The following is a 20083-nucleotide window of genomic DNA, read 5'->3' on the forward strand; positions in this document are numbered from 1 at the left end:
GTTTGTACCACTTACCATGGCTGGGCACATTGCGAGGTATTTTACGTCTATTATTACATCTGCTTTACAGAAGGCAACCAAGTGTGTGTAGTGCCCCCATTTTATGGTTGAGGAAACTGAGGTTTATGGACTTTAACCTGACCAAGGTTTCCCACCTAGGATTTGAAGCCAAGCATGTTCACTGTAAAGCCCATACCCTTTAACACTCCTCTGTGGTGTCAACACTATGTCTCCACGTGTACAAGCTGACATGGGCTCGTGGCATGTGAGGATACATGGTATCACCTTTCCTCCCATCAGGTGCTAATTAATCTGATTTGAGAATCGAACATTTCATTGAAACAAGTCACTCGAGGTCCAGAGACGAGTGAAATGGCTGCAAGCACAGGGTCCTGGGATCAGATTGCCTGAGGGCCATCCCAGCTCCATCACCCACGTCTCGTGTGGCTTTAACGGAAGTTACTTAACTTTTCTCTGCCTTCGTTTCTTTATCTTTAAATGGAGAAAATAATAGTACCTACCCCATAGGGTTGTTGTGAGGATTTAATGAGATGATAACCTTCAAAGCACTTGATAGATTCTCAATATGTATGAGCTACTATAACATGATTGCTATTACTTGTGCTCCAGTTGAATCCCTATGAAGAATGTCACCAAATCTTGACTACCACTTATACGGCGCTTATTAAGCACTTTAGATGCATTTATCCTATTCAATCTTCACATCAGCACTGTAAAGTTGTTGGAGTAAAGAACCACCCAGCTTGGCACTCCTCTTAGGATCACAAGGGAGGCAGTGGCCCTTACAGGCGTACCTCTGTCAGCAAGCCTCAGCAACGGTGCTCCGGGAAGACAGAGTGACGAGCTTCTGCCCGTGTCTGTCCAAAGGCTCACTTTCGGGGTGCAGTCTTCTGGGCTCTGAGACTGGACTCATAGCAGTACCTTTATTTTGAAATACCTTTGCTTCGTCCAAGTAACCTCCTCCCACACTGAATGCCAAAATCAGCTCAGACTTTTTCTTAATCTTGGCAACACTTAATGCTACTTCTTTTTTCATAGGATTTCATCTAGTTGTTTAAAAATTTCCTGCAATGTGTTACATATACTTTACCGCAGTTAAAAAAAAAAAAAAAAAAATCTCCTGCAAGTATAGACCGCACTGTAGAATTTGTGAAAATAAAGGTAAACATGTTAACATAAGGTAAGGGAATGAGTTTTTGCTACTATATATATATATATTCTTTAACTGGAAGTTTCCCCTCCAAAAGAAATAATACTGCAAGTATAGTTCATGTGTTTAATAGCAAGATTCTGTTGGGCTTCAGATATCCCTCAATAACAGTTTTATTTTTTAATACATTCTGTAATGAATTAAGTGAAGAGATTCATATGCTGTCATGAACAAATTATCTACAGACAAATGGTTTACATATCTCAGTGTTTATTAAATTCTGAAGTACTGTGCAATTTCCAGTAGGAAATCCCACTTACTTCTTTGCAGAAATTGACAGGTTGATCCTAAAATTCTTATGGTAATACAAGATAGCCAAAACAATCTTGAAGAAGAACAGAGTTGGAGGACTCTTGCATTACAATTCGAAAGCTTCCTACAAAGCTGCAATAATCAAAACAGTGTAGTCCTTGCATAAAGATAAACATATAGATCAACGAAATAGAATTAAGCGTCAATGATAACCTATGTGGGAGGAGAATCCGAAAAAGAATAGATATGTGTATAGCTGATTTGCTTTGCTGTGCACCTGAAATTAACACAGCTTTGTGAATCAATTATGTTCCAATAAAATATTTTAAAAAATAAAAATAGGAGTTTCCAATGTGGCTCAGCAGTAAAGAACCCTACTAGTATCCATGAGGATGCGGGTTTGATCCCTGGCCTCGCTCAGTGGGTTAAGGATCCGGTGTTGCTGTGAGTTGTGGTGTAGGTCACAGACTTGGCTCGAATCTCACGTTGCTGTAGCTGTGGCATAGGCTGGCAGCTGCAGCACCAATTCAACCCCTAGCCTGGAAACTTACATATGCCACGAGTATGGACCTAAAAAAGCAAAAAAAATAAATAAATAAATAAAAAATAAAAAGAAGAATTGAGTGTCCAGAAATAAGCCCTCACCTTGTGGTCAAATTGATTCTGGATAAAGGTCCAAGGTCATTCAATGGGGAAAGAACAGTCTTTTTGACAAGCGGTGCTGGGACATTTGGACATCCACATACAAAGAGTGAAGTTGGACCCCTTCCTCATATCATATACAAAAATTAACTCAGAATCGATCAAAGATCTCAATGTAAGAGGTAAAACTACAAAACTCTTGGAAGAAAACAGAAGAGTAAATAATCTTCATGATCTGGATTTGGCAATGGTTTCTCAGCTATGACACCAATAGCACAAACAACCAAGGAGAAAAGAAGTTGGACTTCATCAAAATTTTAAACTACGTGTTTCACAGGACTCCTTCAAGACAGTGAAAAGACAACCCATAAAATAGGAGAAAATATTTGCAAATCATCTGTCTGATAAGGGAATTGTAAATATATAAGGAACTCTTAACCACTCAATATTTTAAAAAATAGGCTAATCTCAAAAATGAGCAAAGGGTCTGAACAGACATTTCTCCAAAGAAGGTATATAAAGAGTAAACACGTGAAAAGATGCTTAATATCATTAGTCATTAGGAAATGTAAATCAAAACCACGAGATGCTACTTCATACACACCAGGATGGCTACAGTCAAAAGAGTCTTGTGCTGCAGCGGGTTAAGGATCCAACATTGTCACTGCAGCATCTTGGGTCGCTGCTATAGCGCAGGTTTGATTCCTGGTCCAGGAACTCTCATATGCCATGGGTGTGGGGGGAAAAAAAAAAAAGACAGATAATGACAAGTGTGGAGAAACTGGAGCCCTCATACATTGCTGGTGAGAACGTAAATTGGTGCAGCCACCTTGGAAAATAGTCTGATAGTTCCTCAAAAGGTTGAACATAGAGTTACCATATGACCCATGATTCCACTCCTAGGTGTCTACCCAACATAAATGAAAACAAAACATGTCCACATAAAAACTTGGACCCAATTGTTGATAGCAGCCAGATTATTGATAACAGCCAAAAACATGAGAACAACCCAAATGTCCATCAGTGGATGAATGGATAAATACAATGTGGTGTATGCATACAATGAAATGATATTCGGCCATAAAAAGGAACGAAGTACTAATACATGGTACAACAGGAGTGAACCCTGAAAGCACCATGCTAAGTGAAAGAAGAAAAAAACCCCACATATTGTATGATTCCATGTATGGGAAATGTCCAAAATAGGCAAATCTACAGAGACAGTGCATTCATGGTTGCCCAGGGCTGGGCTGGGCAAGTGGGTTGGAAGGAGGATGGCTAGTGGGTACAGGGTTTCTTTGGGGGGTGGTGAAAGTGTTCTAAAGCTGACTGAAAATGGTTACTAAAAATCCTTTAATTGTATAGCGTAAATGGGTGATGTTTGTATGACATGTGAACTTTCTCTCAATAAATCTGTTCCAAAACAAGAATTTCCAAAACAGTTATTTGGAGAACCGTTATCGCCGCCTCGCACTGTTACTTCTTTTCTTTTTTCCATTTAACTCTACTCCCCTCCTGTGTGGGGTGTGCCAGTGGTGGAGTCCTCAACCGAGGCTACTGCCATTTTCCCTGACAATCGATGTCACAGTAGAAGTCCGTTCAGCTTTCCCAGTAAGGGTCTCTGGAGTTATTCCATTCAAAGTGTATTTGTCTGTGTGTTTGTTCTAAGGCCAGAGAGGGATTTTTTTTTTCCCCCAACCCTGAATCAATACCTTCTTATTTGAGAGAAGATTGAGCTGGGAAAAGCATTTTTCCGGGTTTAAGCATACAGCATGGGGATTAGGAAGATGCCAAGTTGAATAAGAAGCTCTTCTAAGCCCAGAAACAGCAGGGAAGAGAATTGGGGCTTTTAGGAGGCCGGCCATTCACAGAGAAGGTGAAGGCGACGTCCAGGAGCCTGTTGTGGGAGCCCATTCGCTCGGCTCGGTGTTTGCAAACAGTAACTCAGAGGACTGAGCCACTAGCAGAGGTTGTGCTGTATCAGAGCCAAGACAGTCTTGGATTCCCTCGTCTTGCGGGCGGGCCCTCATCCTCTGATTCCACCCCCTCTCGGCTCCTTCTCTCAAATCCTCTCCTGCCCACCCGCCCTGTCATCAGTCTCTTTGAGGAAAGGGCCTGAAAACGGTCTGAGCTGTAAGCCCCAAAGGAGGTGGACTGACCTTCCCCCAGCTCCCTGCTTACTGGGCTCCTCTGGGAGGGGAAGGTCAGGCCAAGGCCATGTTACAAGGCAAGGGGGCAGAGGTCAGAAAGGTGGGCTCACCAGGGGTGTAGCCACAGCACGCTTCTTAGGTCCTGACCCCTTCCTGCAGTGTACTCAGCTGATGGGCCTCCTCTGTAAAGCCGGTGATAGCTTCCGGCCAACTATTTACAAAGTGTTAAGCTTGTTGAAAAACGGTTGCCCTATGGAGTTCCCATCGTGGCGCAGTGGAAACAAATCCGACGAGGAACCATGAGGTTGAGGGGTTCGATCCCTGGCCTCGCTCAGTGGGTTAAGGATCCGGCATTGCCGTGAGCTGTGGTGTGGGTCGCAGACGCGGCTCGGATCTGGTGTTGCTGTTGCTGTGGCTGTGGTGTAGGCCGGCGGCTACAGCTCCCATTCGACCCCTGGCCTGGGAACCTCCATATGCTGCGGGTGCGGCCCTGAAATGACAAAAGACAAAAAAATAAAAATGAAACAAAAAAAAAATTTTTTTTTTAAATGGTTACCCTAGATAAAAGGAAATTCTGGTGTGTTCTGGTCATTTGAGGTTCCTAAATATAGGGAGACTTGGCTACATACATGTGCAGCCTGTCCATTATTCACCTAAGTAGTGACCACAGACTAGGATAAATTGCACTGACTGGGGGTGAAACTCTGAGCAGGGGAGGCCCTCCTACCTGGCTCTCAGGGGACCGTAAAATGGGCTCCCACCCTCCTAGTCACTCCAGAACCTTTTACCCTGCATACCCAGTGCTCTCAAGTTCTAAAAGGCCATGATTTAATGAAAACGAAGCTAGGAGAACCCACAAGCTTGCTCCCTCTTTGCTTTCAAAGTGAGGCTTTATGAAACTCTGTGTTCTTGTTTTGAATGTGGTAAAGCAAAAGAATTTTCAGATTATTAGGGCTGCTTTGCATTCTCCTGGGAGGGCACCTTGCACAGTGTCACTGAGACCAAAAAGCAAACAATCAAAAAAAAAAAAAAAAAAAAAGCGAAAACAAAAAACTCCAGAGAGCAGCAAATTACTCCTGCTTTGCTTTTGCATGAAAATTGTTTTTAGGGACATTTTCTTTGTTCTTATTTTCTTTGGCCCTGAGTGAAGATTTAATTCGGTTTGTTTATTGAAATGCAAACTATATTTAAAAAAAAAGAAAGGAAGAAAACCAAAGAAAGAAAGATGTCTTCTCTGCCCAGCTCTGCATTGAGTAGAGCCTGTAAGATACAGCCTTGTTGGTCACAGCGGTAGATCAGCAGTCGCCCGGCTGCTCCGTGCCCTGCGCACCCTGGCGGGCACCCCGTCAGGTACACTTGCTGACGCACTCCAGCAACTCCATCCGGATGGCAATGCGCACGTGCCAGCCCAGCGGGATGAGCCGGATGAAGCGGGAAATGATGGGGGGCCGTAGCAGGTTCTGGACTGTGGAGGTTCGGTCTGAGTTTCCATAGAAAACCTAAAGAGAGGGAGGAAGTCCTGTCACCGTCACAGCAGGGGAGAGAAGGAAGCCAGACTCCAAGAGCGGGCCCCAAGTTTTACCCCTGGAAAATCTCCGTGTTTAAAGGGCAGAGAATTGGCTGATGCCCCCCAAAATCTGACCTTGAATGATTGTCAGCACCTCCACACTCTTGTTATCAACGTAAATGAATTAAAATTAGATAACAATTGACTTCCTCCATCACACTAGCTGCGGTTCCAGTGTGCAATACTGTATGTGGTTAGTGGCTGCCACATTCGACACTGCCCATAATAACCTTTCCTTCGTTGCAGAAAGTTCTGTGGGATTGGATCGCTCTGATAGGAAATGCCTCGATTCTTATCACCAATTTTGTGATTTAATCCTTTGCATTTCAACCAGAATTTCGAAAACAATCACATCACTCATAAGAAAGGATGTTCCCACGTTCCAAACGTATCCAAAGTGGGGCTCAAGTGAAAATTTGTGAGCTGGCTCTGAAGTTGGGAGCCACAGCTTGATTCTGTGGGTCCACTGGATACAAACGGCAAGTACTTTTTAGGCTTGGGAAAAAAATGGTTTTTAAAAAGAAAAAGGGATAAAAACACGAGAGAGAAGATTCTCGAAGTGGGAGAGCAGTGCCCAAAATAGACAAAGGGGGTGCTTCCTGTTTTTTGGGCTCTAACATAGTATGATGCGATGGCTGTTAACAAAAGGTATGGTAGCTATTTGCTACATTTTCAAAGAAACTATTCTTTGCACTCTTTCCAGAGTCCTAGTGCTCTGCACAATGACACTGGAACATTTCATTTTTTTTCCGGGATCATCTCCTGAGAAAAAAATCTGGCTGCCACATTCACTTCACCCATACACAAAACAAGAAGGATCTCAGCTGCCTCGATCTTGCTTTTGTTTGTTGCCAATAGCAACACCCACACCCCCTTCTCTAAGCTGTTTGCCCTTGAACCTTTTCAAGTCAGAAGCCCCGTGAAGAGGGAGGATTGGAACAGGCTCCTCCAGACGGCAGTTGTGTCGAGGGGAGCACTTCTTTGCAAAGAACTGTCAAGGCCTTCAGAAACACAGGCAGAACTTGAACAGGAATTCTCAAATCTTTTTGAAAAGCTAACTACTAACAAAAATGAGACAATTTCCTATTGTGTTCAAACTCCTCGAAATCTCGACCCATGAATGTCTTGCGGTACACATTGTCATCAGAGAGTACAGAGCTTTCTGAAGTTCAGCTACACATCTTCTTAACCTGAGGAAATGTCCAGATGTGCTGGGGGAAGTCCTGACTCACACACAAAAGGGCAGTGAACATTTCCAAACAGCTCGCGAGGTTTTAATTCATTGCAAATAACACTCAAGCCTTGGGTCTCAGCCCTCAGAGATTGGTCTGATATATAAAGTTGCTCAAAGCTATAGGTGACTGCTCAGCTGGAATCGTTTGAACTGTTTACACAGTCCAGTGGCTAACCTGTTGAGATTGTCGGTCTCAATCAATAGTAGTGAGAGGCCATACCCACGTAAAGGGACAGGGATCTAGCCGCATCGGTAGTAGATCCAGTCCTGCCTACGCAACCAACCGTTCCAAGTCCAATGAGTTTGGCCTAATGCAAACAGCCGGTCTGGATTATTCAAGCAACTCTATGCTGATGTGAATATCAGACAAAGAGACTCACCCGCAAACACACTGTGTTAGGCACCAGAGAGCCAAGAAAGGACGCCTGCCTCGTCGTCAGAGAGCAGATCGGGTTGTAGGGAGAAGGCGAGGAGGACCCACCACGCCTTGGGGCCAGTGTCCTGACAGAGGAAGGTCTCAGGAACACAGGGAGTGGGGTGGGGGGTGCGCTGAAGGTGGTTTGGGCTAAGCCCGACTCACCCGGTTGTTTCCAGTCTGGTCCTTATAGTAAATCCAGTTCAGGCTCTCATCGGTCCTGTACTGCACGCTGTACTTGGTCATCCACTCATCGATGTCACAGCGGCCCTGGGTGAGGATCCCTGAAATCACCTTGACCTCCTTCAGATCTATCTGTAACCACTGGCTGCTGTCCTGGAACTTGGAGAGCCAGGCGCACCTGCGGCAGACACGGCGCGTCACCGTCACCGGGAGCCTCTGCCCATGGAAGAGGTGGGAGGCGGTGCACCAGCACCCGAAGCGCCCCCACGAAGCTCGGGGCGTCAGAGCTGCAGTCTGTTAAGCACCCAGAGGCTCGTCTCCAGGAAGTGTCCGGCCTCTGTGGTACGGGTCTCCTTCTCCCTGCACCTCCACTGCCCCGGGAAAAAGCACCGGATTCAACTAATTGGTCAAAGAAATGCCTTCAGGTGTAGCCGAAGGCATGGCTGACCATCGCTGTCTCTGCTGATGTTCTTTCTCCAGAAATGTCTTTTTTTTTTTTTTTTCGTCTTTTTGCCATTTCTTGGGCCGCTCCCGCAGCATATGGAGATTCCCAGGCCAGGGGTCGAATCAGAGCTGTAGCTGCTGGCCTACACCACAGCCACAGCAACGCGGGATCCGAGCCGCGTCTGCGACCTACACCACAGCTCACGGCAACGTCGGATCGTTAACCCACTGAGCGAGGCCAGGGATCGAACCCGCAACCTCGTGGTTCCTAGTCGGATTCGTTAACCACTGCGCCACGACGGGAACTCCCAGAAATGTCTTTAATGTCATCCTATTCATACCTCTCTGCGTCTCTGTCAGGCGCTGTCCCTGCCGGCTCTCAGGGAACGCCTGCCGTGTGCAGAACCTGGAACCAGGGGCTTGGGAAGGGCTTTTCACAATGGTAAAGCCAACCAGCCACTGAAGGAACTGCTGTTATTTTTCAGTTATATCCCTCGTAAGTTGTGGAAACGTGTGTGTGTGTGTGTGTGTGTGTGTGTGTGTATGAATTACCTGCTTGGGACTCAGCCATTGGCTGCCTTCTTATCCTTGACATGTCCCTTGGGCGCCTCCTGACTCTTTACGTTCATCCCAGAACATCTCTAAATTCCGAGAATCAGTTGCCAGCTAGACAGCTCCTCCTGGATGCCATACGGCATCTCAAATACAACATGTCTAGAAAGAGCTCCTCGTTATCCCTCCTCACCCCTTCCTTCCACTGTGCATCTCCCTGAATGCTACCCCCTTCCCCTCTGTCACCTCAAGCACCCAATCCACCTCTGGGCTTCATCTCCAGATGTTTCTCAAGGCCATTTACTTCCCTCCATTTCACCGCCACCACTCTGGCTCATGTCACCTGGACAGCTACCATAGCTGACTTCACTAGTCTCCCTGGATTCCTCCCGCCCCTACCCCACACTCAACAGCTCTTCCCACAAGAGCCAGATTTTACTTAAAACACAACTGATTGTGATACTCCCTAACGTTAAAGCCTTCTCTGGTAGCGTCTGCTCATGGTCTCCCAGTACCGTCTTCCCATCTTCCTTTGGTAATAGAACCCCTTGAGTTCCCGTCGTGGCGCGGTGGTTAACGAATCTGACTAGGAACCATGAGGTTGCGGGTTCGGTCCCTGGCCTGGCTCAGTGGGTTAGGAATCCGGCGTTGACGTGAGCTGTGGTGTAGGTTGCAGACGCGGCTCGGATCCCGAGTTACTGTGGCTGTGGTGTAGGCCGGCGGCTACAGCTCCAATTGGACCCCTAGCCTGGGAACCTCCATATGCCGCAGGAGCAGCCCAAGTAATAGCAAACAAACAAACAAACAAACAAAAGCCCCCTCTGGTGCTTCAAGTGAATCTGGTCTTTCATTGTCTCCTCCGAAGCACCCATCACACTTAGCAGGTGACTCACTGGATGGCAGTGTGCTTAGAGGCCGCCCCCCCTCCCCAGTCGATGCGCTCCCCGAAGCTGAGGCGCTCACCCACCGTGTTCACTGCTCCACCCACCGTCCTTGGCACTTGGAGGGCCCTCCGTCAATATTTGTGGAAGAAATAAATGCATGCTGTGTCGTTCATTTATCACACAGACCTACGTTTTCAAATCGCATGGAAAAAAAAAATCACCTGAGCCACCCGCCCTGCTTACCCAAAGCCTTGACTGTTGAGCCGGGCCTTGTTGGCAGTCCACGAGGAATACCAGCCCACGTACTGCTCCAGGTTGGAGCAGGTAATCTGGTCTGGTGTAACCTCTCCTGACTCGAACCCCAGGGGCTTATGATACGGGCATTCTGGGAAAGGAGAAAAACCCCATTAGAACACTCATCTCACGAGGCAAGACGCCACTAAACATGACATGATCGAAAGGACAAATACGACGCTCTCGTGGGCGCTTGGGGGGGTGGAGGGCGTCTTCCCTGTCCGCGCCGTGCCCACGTGTGCCAGGAGCAGAACCGGGTCTTCGTCCTCGTCCTGCTCCTGTGTGAAGCGAGTGAAGATGAAGGCAAGGGACTGCCGCAGAGACACAACGTTCACATTCACAAACGCGGAGGGGGGAAGCTCTCCGGCAACCTCCCTGGAGGTGGAGGGCGGCCGGGGAGTTGTGAGAAATGCCTCGTCTCCTCCACAGACTTAGAGGCCTGCAAACCGAGAGGTTCGTGGCAGAATGTCATACTTAAATGCCATACTCCTTATTTTCCTCATTAACGCGGGTTAGCCATCCCAGATGATGGCATCAGGGTCCCTCATTGTCCCCAGACAGCATAGGATGCCAATTATAGGAACAAAACAATGGTGAGAAGCAAGAAGGGCAATTATATATTGAGACTGACTTCCCACTTGTAAATTGCAGTTTTCTCACTAGTCTAATGAAAAAAAAAAGGGGGGGTGGGGGTGACATGCGCCTCAGTGACTTGAATAAGGAATGGTTGAAAGGAACTGCTTTTTCCAAATGAGAATAGCTGAGACGGGTTCTTGTGTGTTCATTGTCTGCTGCTTCTCACGTATTTCCTCTCACACTGAGTGTGGAGTTACCTGGTCGGAGACTGCTGATTGTCAGCCCGATATCCACTGTCCCCTTCTTTTTGACTAAAGAACCCTCATTTTGTTGGGTGCAGCAGTGTAGCCAGCTAAAACAACCGCCTTTCCCAGCCGCCTTTGCAGTTAGAAGTGACCACGTGACACCGTTTCTGACCCATGAGATGTAAGAGGGTGTCTGCTGGGGACTTCCCATCAGATTTTGCTTGCCCCCCCTTTCTTCCCGTTACCTGGAAGGAAAACCTGATGGCTGGTGCAACAGTAGCCCTCTTGCACCATGGGGGCGAGGGCAAGAGACCCAGAGAGACCTCAGCCCTGATATGCTTAAGCAGCTCCTTACCCCTAGCGGTACCCATGTGAGTCAAAGCAAACCTCCTATTTCAATAAGCACTATTTAGGGGGTCTCTTATTTATAACCAAACCCAGATTCTACCTGAAATTCTTTAGAAAACAAATGATAAACTTAGGCAGATAAGATACCTTCTCCTAGTTTTCCAGCTGTGAAGGATAAACTTCAAGTAAGGCAGTTCGAAGGACTTTCTTTCCACGTGTAAATTCTGAGTTGAGATTGAAAAGCCAAGTGTGTTTCCTGGGGCATCATCACTTTCCACAGTAAAATGAGTTGCTGAGGTCTTTCCGGTGGCTGATTTTCAAAAGTCAGCAACACAGAATGAAGCATGTGAAAGCCTGAACGCCATCCTGAGGCTCCAGAATGCTTGCAGGGTCATTCATGCCCTGTCCCCAGAGGCTGAAGACAGAGGACAGCCTCAGGCCTCTGGCCAGGGGGTGCAGCTTAACTGCCTTTCTGCCCAGTGAGCCACAGGAATAGGGCCGACTCCCAGCAGCTGCTGCAGCTCAGTGGGGCTGGAGATGAGGGGACAGCATTTGTAGTTTATCAGGTGCCTGAAGCTTGTGCAGGGGAGGGGGGCATTAAAATACTTTCCATTCCTAGGAGTGCTTTCTGGGCCACTCCCTCCTGCCTTGTGTGGCCCCGTCATCAGGGGGCTTGTTAGGAATGCGGTTTCCAGGATCCGCCCCCAGAGTGGCCTCATTTGTACCAAGCGTGCTTTGGAAAGCTTGGCCTGCCAGGGAAGGCCCTTTGTTGGCTGGAGGGTTCAGGGAGCCTGGTGCCTGTGGCCTTGGGGGCTCCTCCACCTCCTTAACTCCCCTCTGACCTGGAAGACAAGCCCAGCCTGTGCCACAGGAAGGAGGGACGAGGCCCCCGCGTCGGAAAGCTGGGTTTCAGTTGGGTCCTCGGTTGCCACTTAAATTCTAACCCTGGCTGTCTCTGAGGCCTCTCCGTCCTGCACCTCCCTGTCCTTGCTCCAGAGGCACCAGCTCGGAGGGAAGAGGCAGAGGGGGAGGAAAAGCCATGGCCGCCTCTCCTGATTGCTTTATTCTTGGGCATTTTGCTCTTATTTTCCCCTCCTATCTCTTTCGCCATCTCTTCCCAGTTAGCCCTTCGAACAGTGAAGAGTTGGAACTGCAGGGGCCTGGCCAGTGGCAATGGCCTTGGAGGCCTGCAAGGGCTTGTCCAGACATGGATCCTGCCCACACTCTCCAGGGGAGGTGATGGGTCGCCATCGCCATGGCTTTAGCTGGCGTCTGGAGCAATGCCCAACTCCCAGGCCCCAAGCTCCATCTCATTGCCCCCTGCATATTATCCAGGTGAATAGGTCCACCTGGGTGACCCGAAGATGCTTCACACTCGTATGTCCAAAACTAAGCCCTTTCAGCCTCCAAGCCCCAAGCCAGCCCCCATGCGGTGCTCCTGTCTCAGGCACTGATGCTTCCAGCCACCCAGCTGCCAACCCAGAAACCTGGTGTTTGGGCTTAAGGCACAAAGCAGAGAGTCCATGCCATATCTCAGCCAGGGAAGCACCTGGAAAGGTATACAAGTGCTGATGCTTGGACCGTATCCCTAGAGTTTCTGATATCATTGGTCTGGGACAGCACCTGGCCATGGGGTGATGCTGCAGGTGATTTTAATGGGCAGCCAAGGTCAAGAACGCCTCTTTAGAGTCAATTCGACCTGGGGTTGGATCCCACCCTGCCTCTGCGTGAGTTTAGGCAAGCGGCTTCACCTCTTTGGGTCTCAGTTTCCTCATCCGTGACATGGGCACAGCAGTAGTCCCTGCCCCCATCAACTTGGTTTGGGGTTAAGTGAAACAGTGTTTGCAAAGCCTGTAGTGCCTGGTCAAAAAGCAGCAGCTAATACTGGTGTGATAGGTGAATTTGTGAGAGGATATTAATATCTTGAGTTGTATCTTCCGTTTTTATGGTGGAGACTTAAGGGGGGCGTGGAACCTAACATCCCCTACCCGAGTCTGTGCTGCTGCTGTCGTCCTTGCGACATCTCCCTGAGAAGGTCAGCTTCCTGTTTCTGAAGGTTTGGGGTCTCCTTGCCTCAGGAAGGAACCAGCCGCACACGCATGCTTGCCTGTGATTTGGGAGGGAAGCGTGTTGACAGCCCAGCATCTCTCAGGCGTATGGATTTGGGAAGGTCTGGGCCTCAACAGGAATGAGCTGACGGTCCCAGAGGAGGTGGCTGGAGGCTTTGGGCTTCGACCCTTGCTGGGGGCGGGGGGAGCGGTGGAGGCCCAGGGCTGGCGGCAGGGGCCTGTGGCCAATGGGGCAGTGGTTCCTCTGAGGGGGCTCGACCAAGGCCGGGGCCCGGGAGCTCTGAACTCCTGACCCTCTCAGGAGACTTGGGAAGGTCCCCAGGATGGAGTTTGGTTCCGAGGGAGCAGAGCCATCCACAAGGTGCCTGAGCCTGGGAACTGTCCCCAGGCCACCCTCGCAGGCAGGACGGTGGGGGTGGGGGTGGGGGTGGGGGGCAGGGTCCAAAGGAAAGGGGAAGACCCTCAACCGTCTTGTCCGTAGCCTCCTCACAGCCAAAGGAAGCCTCAAACCAGAGTTACGGGAACCTGGGGAAATAGCAGATGTCACACTAATGCCCCGAGTGCCCCGGAGTGAAGGGCGCTCCAGGCCCATTATCGCGCTTCTCCCGTCTCCTCCGCCTCCTTCACCTTCACTGCCGCCTGTGCTCGTCCTTCGGACCTCTGCCCACTTCCCCTGCCCACCCTGAGCTGGGCAGGGCCTCCAGGTGCTGCCTGCCACCCCTCTCCCCCCCGCAGCCTGCACCTGACCCTTACGGCGGTGAGCTCACGGCCAGCTCCCCGCGTCTGTCTCGCTCCCCGCCCTGGCTCTGAGCAGAGCAGCATATGCCTGCGTGCTCTGGGCCCTCAGTGGACAGTGACCGGAGGGTTGAGTGGAGGGGCGAAACTTCATCACCCGTCTGGGGTGGCCACTGGGTATAAGCAGAGAAAACGACAGAAATAGGAAGCAGAGAGCACTGTCTCCGCAGCAGCCCGGGTCGCGGCTCGGATGCGGGTTTGACCCCTGGCCCGGGAACGTGCACGTGCCGCAGGCACCGCCAAAAAACACACAGACAAAAACGGAAAGTGTCAGTTAAGTCTGCCCTGGCATTAAGCAACATGAACAGTGTTGCCGGGTGGGGAATGGGCTGTACGCCAACAAAATGACATTAAGGGACCCTCCTCCCACACCCGGAACACGTCCTTCCCAAGCTTGCTCCCCAGCGCAGGCTTGTTCCTGTGAGCTGTGAAGCCTCTTTCCAGACTCGTTTTACTCTCAAGGGAAAACCCGCGTCTTCTGTGGTGCAAGCGTCTCTTCCGAGTGATGATTTGGTAATTTGCTGGATAAAGCCATGGTGATCATGCCCTGCCAGTGCGGGCTCTGCACACCGCACACACCAGCCCTCGTTACTCAGGTCATTTCTCCATGTGTGGGAATGCCGTCCAGACACACTTAGAAAGGAACACAAAGCCATCGGGGCCATTCCGGACGAGAGCCATGGGACCATGCTTACGCACCTGGGTTAGACTTGAACCTATGTGATGATGTAGCAGAATACGGAATAATATTTTTTCCTGATCTCTCTTTTTTCAGGGCTGCACCCGTGGCATGTGGAGGTTCCCAGGCTAGGGGTCGAATCGGAGCTGTAGCCGCCGGCCTACACCACAGCCACAGCAACGCCAGATCCCAGCCACATCTGCCACCTACACCACAGCTCTCGGCAATGCTGGATCCTTAACCCACTGAGCAAGGCCAGGGATCGAACCCTCATCCTGGTGCATGCTAGTTGGGTTCGTTAACCTCTGAGCCATGATGGGAACTCCCAGAATAATATTTATAGACGAAAAGAGTATAAACTTGAATATGATATGGAAATACAAAACCTGGAATATCAATAAAGTGTTGAGTCATTAGGTTTCTTAGGCTTTAATCCCTTCCCTACCCTCTGTCCCCCTCTCAGAGTGACAAGGTGATCTTGGCTCGACCCTGGAAAAGACAGACCTTAGAGTATAATAGCCTTAAGCCGAAGGTTAGGAGGCCGTACTGCCCCGGGCCCGTCACTTTGTGCTCTGTGGGGCAGTAACAGCCAGTGTGCCGCTGGGATCCCTTCCTGGCAGCTCTGAATGACCCTCCTGTCCTTCTGTGCTTTCTAGGCTCTTCCTCCCTCCTAAGGCGGGCCCTCGTGGAAGGGCTCCATCTCGGCGTCCAGAGAGACCAGGCAGCGTTCTTGACCTTCCCATGAGGATCTGAGCACTGACGGGCAAGCGAATTCTGAAAGGCTGTGGCTAGTTCTGCTCCCCTGAAACATCTCTTTCATGGAAAAACCAATAACATTAACGAATCAACCATCTAACGCTACGCTTGCATTTTTTTTTTCCCCCTCCCTGGGAATATCTGTGTTGTTCAAACAAAACAAAAACAACCGTGGGGAGAGGCGAATGCTTAAGCTAAAAGAATTTCTGATTTCAGAGCTTCAAGTTCACAGCAGCTGTGTAGGGGCGAGAACCCGAAGGGCCCGGGGCATCTTGACTCGCGTTCCTCAAACACACAGCCCTGCTCGGCTGCACAGTTGGCTGGGTCCGTGAAGCCAATCTGCATAAATAATCTCTTTTCAGTTTCTTCTTAGAAAGCGCTTCCTTGGACTGGCATTCCAGCAGGTCTCCGTCTCTATGAAGAGAACATTTGTTTCCACTAAATGGTAAACTCCTCCCGCGTAGAGACAGTCATTTCAGTTTTGTCTCCCTATCGGCACACAATAGGCACAGGATGAACGAGGGCGGCATTGAATTCTAAGCGGATTGTGAAGGAAGGTGCTTCAGGATTGACTGGGCCCATCACCCCAGCCCTGAAGGGCTGCGGAGCTCAGGCCACGGAGCTCAGCGGGACGTCCCTCCCGTGGTGGAGAAGCCCTGGGTCTCCTTCCAGAAGACTGGGTTTGAAAACCAGTGCCCACCCCTTTAGTAAATAGGAAAACAGAGCAGACTCCCCCCACTTCCCCCGCGATTTGCTATTTTAATGCAAATATAACGAAACAATGCAGAGAAGCTCTCACCCTACACCCAAACCTGTCTGCCAGAGCTATTAGGAGGCGATTATGTAAAGTGAATGACGTGGCGTGGCACCATCTTAACCCTGGAAAGAGATGGCAAGGACAGCTGCAGCAAAGGAGCCTCTGAACGGTGCTAAATACTGAGCATCGCACCCGTTCGATGGGCCGACCGAGCCTCTGAAAGTCCGTGGGAGCTCTTAGGAGGCAGGAAGAAAAGGAGCCCCAGCTCGCAGGGTCCAGGACAAAATGCTCTAATGCCTCATGCGTTCCGATGCCTCGTAGCAGCTCCTTGGAGCAGGGTCCGCACACCGTGGCCCTTGGGAGCACAGCCATGCTCAGGCATTTCCATGTTGTCGCTGGCAGCTTTCCGGTTGAGGTGTTGAGACCATAGGGCCCCCAGGGCCACGGATATGTACCGCCCGGTCCTTTACTTATGGCCGGTTTGCTGGCCCCTGCCTCAGAGGAAGGCATTCAGAATAGTCAGGAAAAGCTGTTTAGGCTGCAGAACAAACTGTTCCAGAAGCTTCAGAGGCTTAACGCGCACAACAAAGGGTGATTTTTCACTCAGGTGATTCATCCATTGTCGGTCCCGCAGGGCTTGACTGAAGGGGAAGCCACTTTGTCAGGCAGGGACAGGGACCTCATTTGCGAGGAGACACGGCTCCCTTGACTGGAACCGCTGGGTGAGCCCCCTGACTGCGAGGGGGCCGGGGATGCTGGGAAGCACGTGGTAGTTTGGTGGCAATAGATCTCCAGGCACAGTAGTATTTCCTCCACCTGACAGAAGAAGGCCAAGGCCCGAGTCCCAAAGTTAAAAAAACAATGCAGCCGGGATTCCGACTCTGGTCTTTCTGCCTCAAGAGCCTGTGAGCGTCTCAACACTGCCGCTTACCAGTAGTTTATTTTCGATAAATTCCATTAATCGCTTTCGTTGAACGTTAGGTCCCATCTTACCATCTCACCAAGGCCAAGTGGAGATCCAGGAAGCTATTCAGCTATTCCTTTTGGTCTCTTTTTTTTAGCGCCCGCACCCGAGGCTTATAGAGGTTCCTGGGCTGGGGGTCGAACGGGAGCTACAGCTGCCGGCCTACACCACAGCCACAGCAACACAGGATCCGAGCCGTGTCTGCGACCTACACCACAGCTCAAGGCAACGCCGGAGCCTTAACTCACTGGCGAGGCCAGAGGTCAAACCTGCGTCCTCATGGATGCTAGTCAGGTTCATTTCCGCTGAGCCACGACGGGAGCTCCCAGGAAGCTATTCTGAACACTGCTATCAGTGCAGTTCGTTGGAGCAGCGGCCAGTGAGATTGGAAGCTCAGAGGCCACCTGGAGAAAACCCAGAGCGGTGCGTTCAGGGGTGTAATTCATCAGGGTTGAAATAAGAAGGAGAAACAGGGTGTTCCCAAGGCTCTAATGTCTCAGGAGAGGGGACACTCACCCGGTATGCAGTCTAAGGGGGTGGTGCCCGCAGACCACAGGGCATTGGCGCCTCCTTGGCAGTCACACTTGCACGCTTTGTTGTACCAGGGGTCCTCACCCTCATCCTGCGGGAAGCCAGAGGGGCAGGGGCATCAGAGACGTCGTAGGCGAAGGCAACTGTGGTCAGCATCACGGGAAAAATTTGGGTTTGAAAACTTTGATCATGCATTTTTATTTTTTGTTTTCTTTTTTGGCCGCCCCACAGCATATGGAATTCTGGGCCAGGGATCAGATCCAAGCCACAGTTGTGCCCTATGCCGCAGCTGCAGCAACACCAGATCCTTAATCTACTGTGCCAGGCTGGGGATCAGACCTGTGTCCTGACTCTGTAGAGATACCACCAGTCCCGTAGTGCCACAGCAGGAGCTCCTGTTCGTTCATTTTGAACTTCCCCTGTTGCCTAGAGCCTAACAACCCGGCTTACCTCTGCGATGGCTTGGGTTCTGGCCCTGGAACTTCCACATGCTGTGGGTACAGCCAAGCACTTAAACAAACAAACAAAACCCTCCCCCCCCCCAAAAGAAAGAACTCGTTCATTCATTTCCTCTTGTCTGTGGTGGCTTTCACACTTATAATAGCACAACTGAATTATGAATCCAACTTAACACACAGAGTCGCCACTCATCCTTTGAGTCTAGAGAAACAAATGTTTGCCTCCTTGGGTGACCAGCTGAAAATCTCAGACACACCCACGTAGAAGGCAAGGTTGACCCCATTATAGTTATGTGCAGGGGCTTGGGGAGCCCCTCTCGGAGGTCGAGCTCCTCATATCTCCTGAAGGTCCCTTCTGCGGATCCCATTGTAAAAGGTACTGGATTCAAGATTACACCAACTGATTTAAGACCTGGTTTGCTTGCATTCTCTCATTAAAACACCAGTTTTGGAGCTTCCCCTCGCCCAGATAGAATGTGCTGTCACCACCACCAAAACAAGACAAAACAAATTTTTAAAAACCCAAACTTTAAAAGTACATTTAAAAATTTGCTTTTATTTTTTTATTTTGTGGCCACACCCACAGCATATGGAAGTTCCCAGGCCAGGGATGGAATCCAAGCCACAGCTGTGACCTACACCACGGTTGCAGCAACGCTGGATCCTTAACCTACCACGACAGCCAGGGATGGAACCCACGCCTACACAACAACCCCAGTCACTGCAGCTGGATTCTTAACCCACTGTACCACAGCAGGACCTCTTAAAAGTACATTTCTGTTTTTCTTTTTACGGCCGCACCCACAGCATATGGAAGTTCCCAGGCTAGGGATCAAACCAGAACTGCAGCTGCCAGCCTATACCACAACCCCAGCAATGCCAGATCCAAGCCACACCTGCAACCTACACCACAGCTCCCAGCTAGGCGGGATTGTTAGCCCACTGAGCAAGGCCAGGGATCAAACCAGAATCTTCATAGATACTATGTCAGGTTCTTAACCTTCTGAGCCACAACAGGAACTCCAAAAGTATATTTTTTAAAAAGTGATAATCCTGTACATTGTTTTTGGCTAGAAAAATCCTCAAAAACAGTATCCATATGAATTCCAGCCCTTTTACATACCTCCGTAGACGATAATCCCAGGGTGGCTGAGCAAAAGGACAAGAGAGGAAAAGTCAAGTTAAAAAAAGAGAAATTCAACAAATGATTCATTACACGGACAAGCGAAATGAAAACAGTCACACAAAAGTTAACAAAGCCCCTTTTGGAAGAAGCCAAACAAAGCGAATACGTGCCAGGAAAAACATCCACAGAGTCTGAGAAACTAGGGACAGTAAAATAAAACAGGAAGACAAGGATGATGAGGATTATTTTTGTTCATTATAGAATTTTGGAAAATACATTAATGTTGCAAAGAGAAAATAAAAAGCACCCTTTTTTTTTTTTTTAACACCAAAGGTAACACTGTCAACATCTTATTGTAAATCTCTCCTGTCTCTTTTCTTTGCATTTTTTGGGTTTTTTTGTTCTTTTGCTGCACGCATGGCATATGGAAGTTCCTGGGCCAGGGACAGCAGTGACCTCTGCCACAGCTGTAGAAACGCCAGATCCTTAACCCACTGTGTTGGACCAGGGATCAAACCTGCTCCACCATAGCAATCTGAGCTGCTGCAGAGATAACACCAGATCCTCAACCCATGGCCCCACAGTGGGAACTCCTATTCTCTGCATATTTTTAAGAACCTGTTTGAGAAGCTATCTGAACAATGCTGTCGGTTTACGACAGCTGTATTCCATTTAACCTTTTCACTGAGAGTTTTTCCCTTGTTCATTGTCCATCACTGTCATTATCACGGCTCCTGGTGTCTGCCCAGTGTGCTCTTCAAAAGCTGATTCCCAGTCCTCCCACTGCGGCACATTCCAGTGAGTTAGAATTAAGACATTGTTTAAAAATTTTTTCTTGGAGTTCCCGTCGTGGCTTAGTAGAAACGAATCTGACTAGCATCCATGAGGACACAGGTTCGATCCCTGGCTACACTCAGTGGGTTAAGGATCC

General features: G+C 49.4%; 2 protein-coding genes across 2 annotated transcripts in view; one reads left to right on the forward strand and one right to left on the reverse strand.

Moving 5' to 3' along the window:
* The window catches only part of CDKL5 (cyclin dependent kinase like 5), a 238144-nt gene extending 220956 nt beyond the window's left edge, over positions 1–17188 (forward strand). Inside the window, exon 16 of the mRNA XM_021080553.1 lies at positions 15217–17188. Within this exon, the coding sequence (XP_020936212.1) occupies positions 15217–15313 (97 nt within the window). The 3' untranslated portion in view covers positions 15314–17188. The remainder of the gene's footprint in view (positions 1–15216) is intronic.
* RS1 (retinoschisin 1) lies at positions 1191–19645 on the reverse strand. The gene is made up of 5 exons (XM_013985955.2): positions 19150–19645; positions 17554–17659; positions 9798–9939; positions 7657–7852; positions 1191–5774 (listed from the first exon to the last, which is right to left on the reverse strand). Exons 1-5 carry the CDS (start codon positions 19237–19239, stop codon positions 5622–5624), a joined length of 687 nt encoding a protein of 228 aa, XP_013841409.1. The 5' UTR covers positions 19240–19645; the 3' UTR covers positions 1191–5621.

Source organism: Sus scrofa, chromosome X, assembly GCF_000003025.6.
Source record: "Sus scrofa isolate TJ Tabasco breed Duroc chromosome X, Sscrofa11.1, whole genome shotgun sequence".
Classification (NCBI taxonomy): Eukaryota; Metazoa; Chordata; class Mammalia; order Artiodactyla; family Suidae; genus Sus; species Sus scrofa.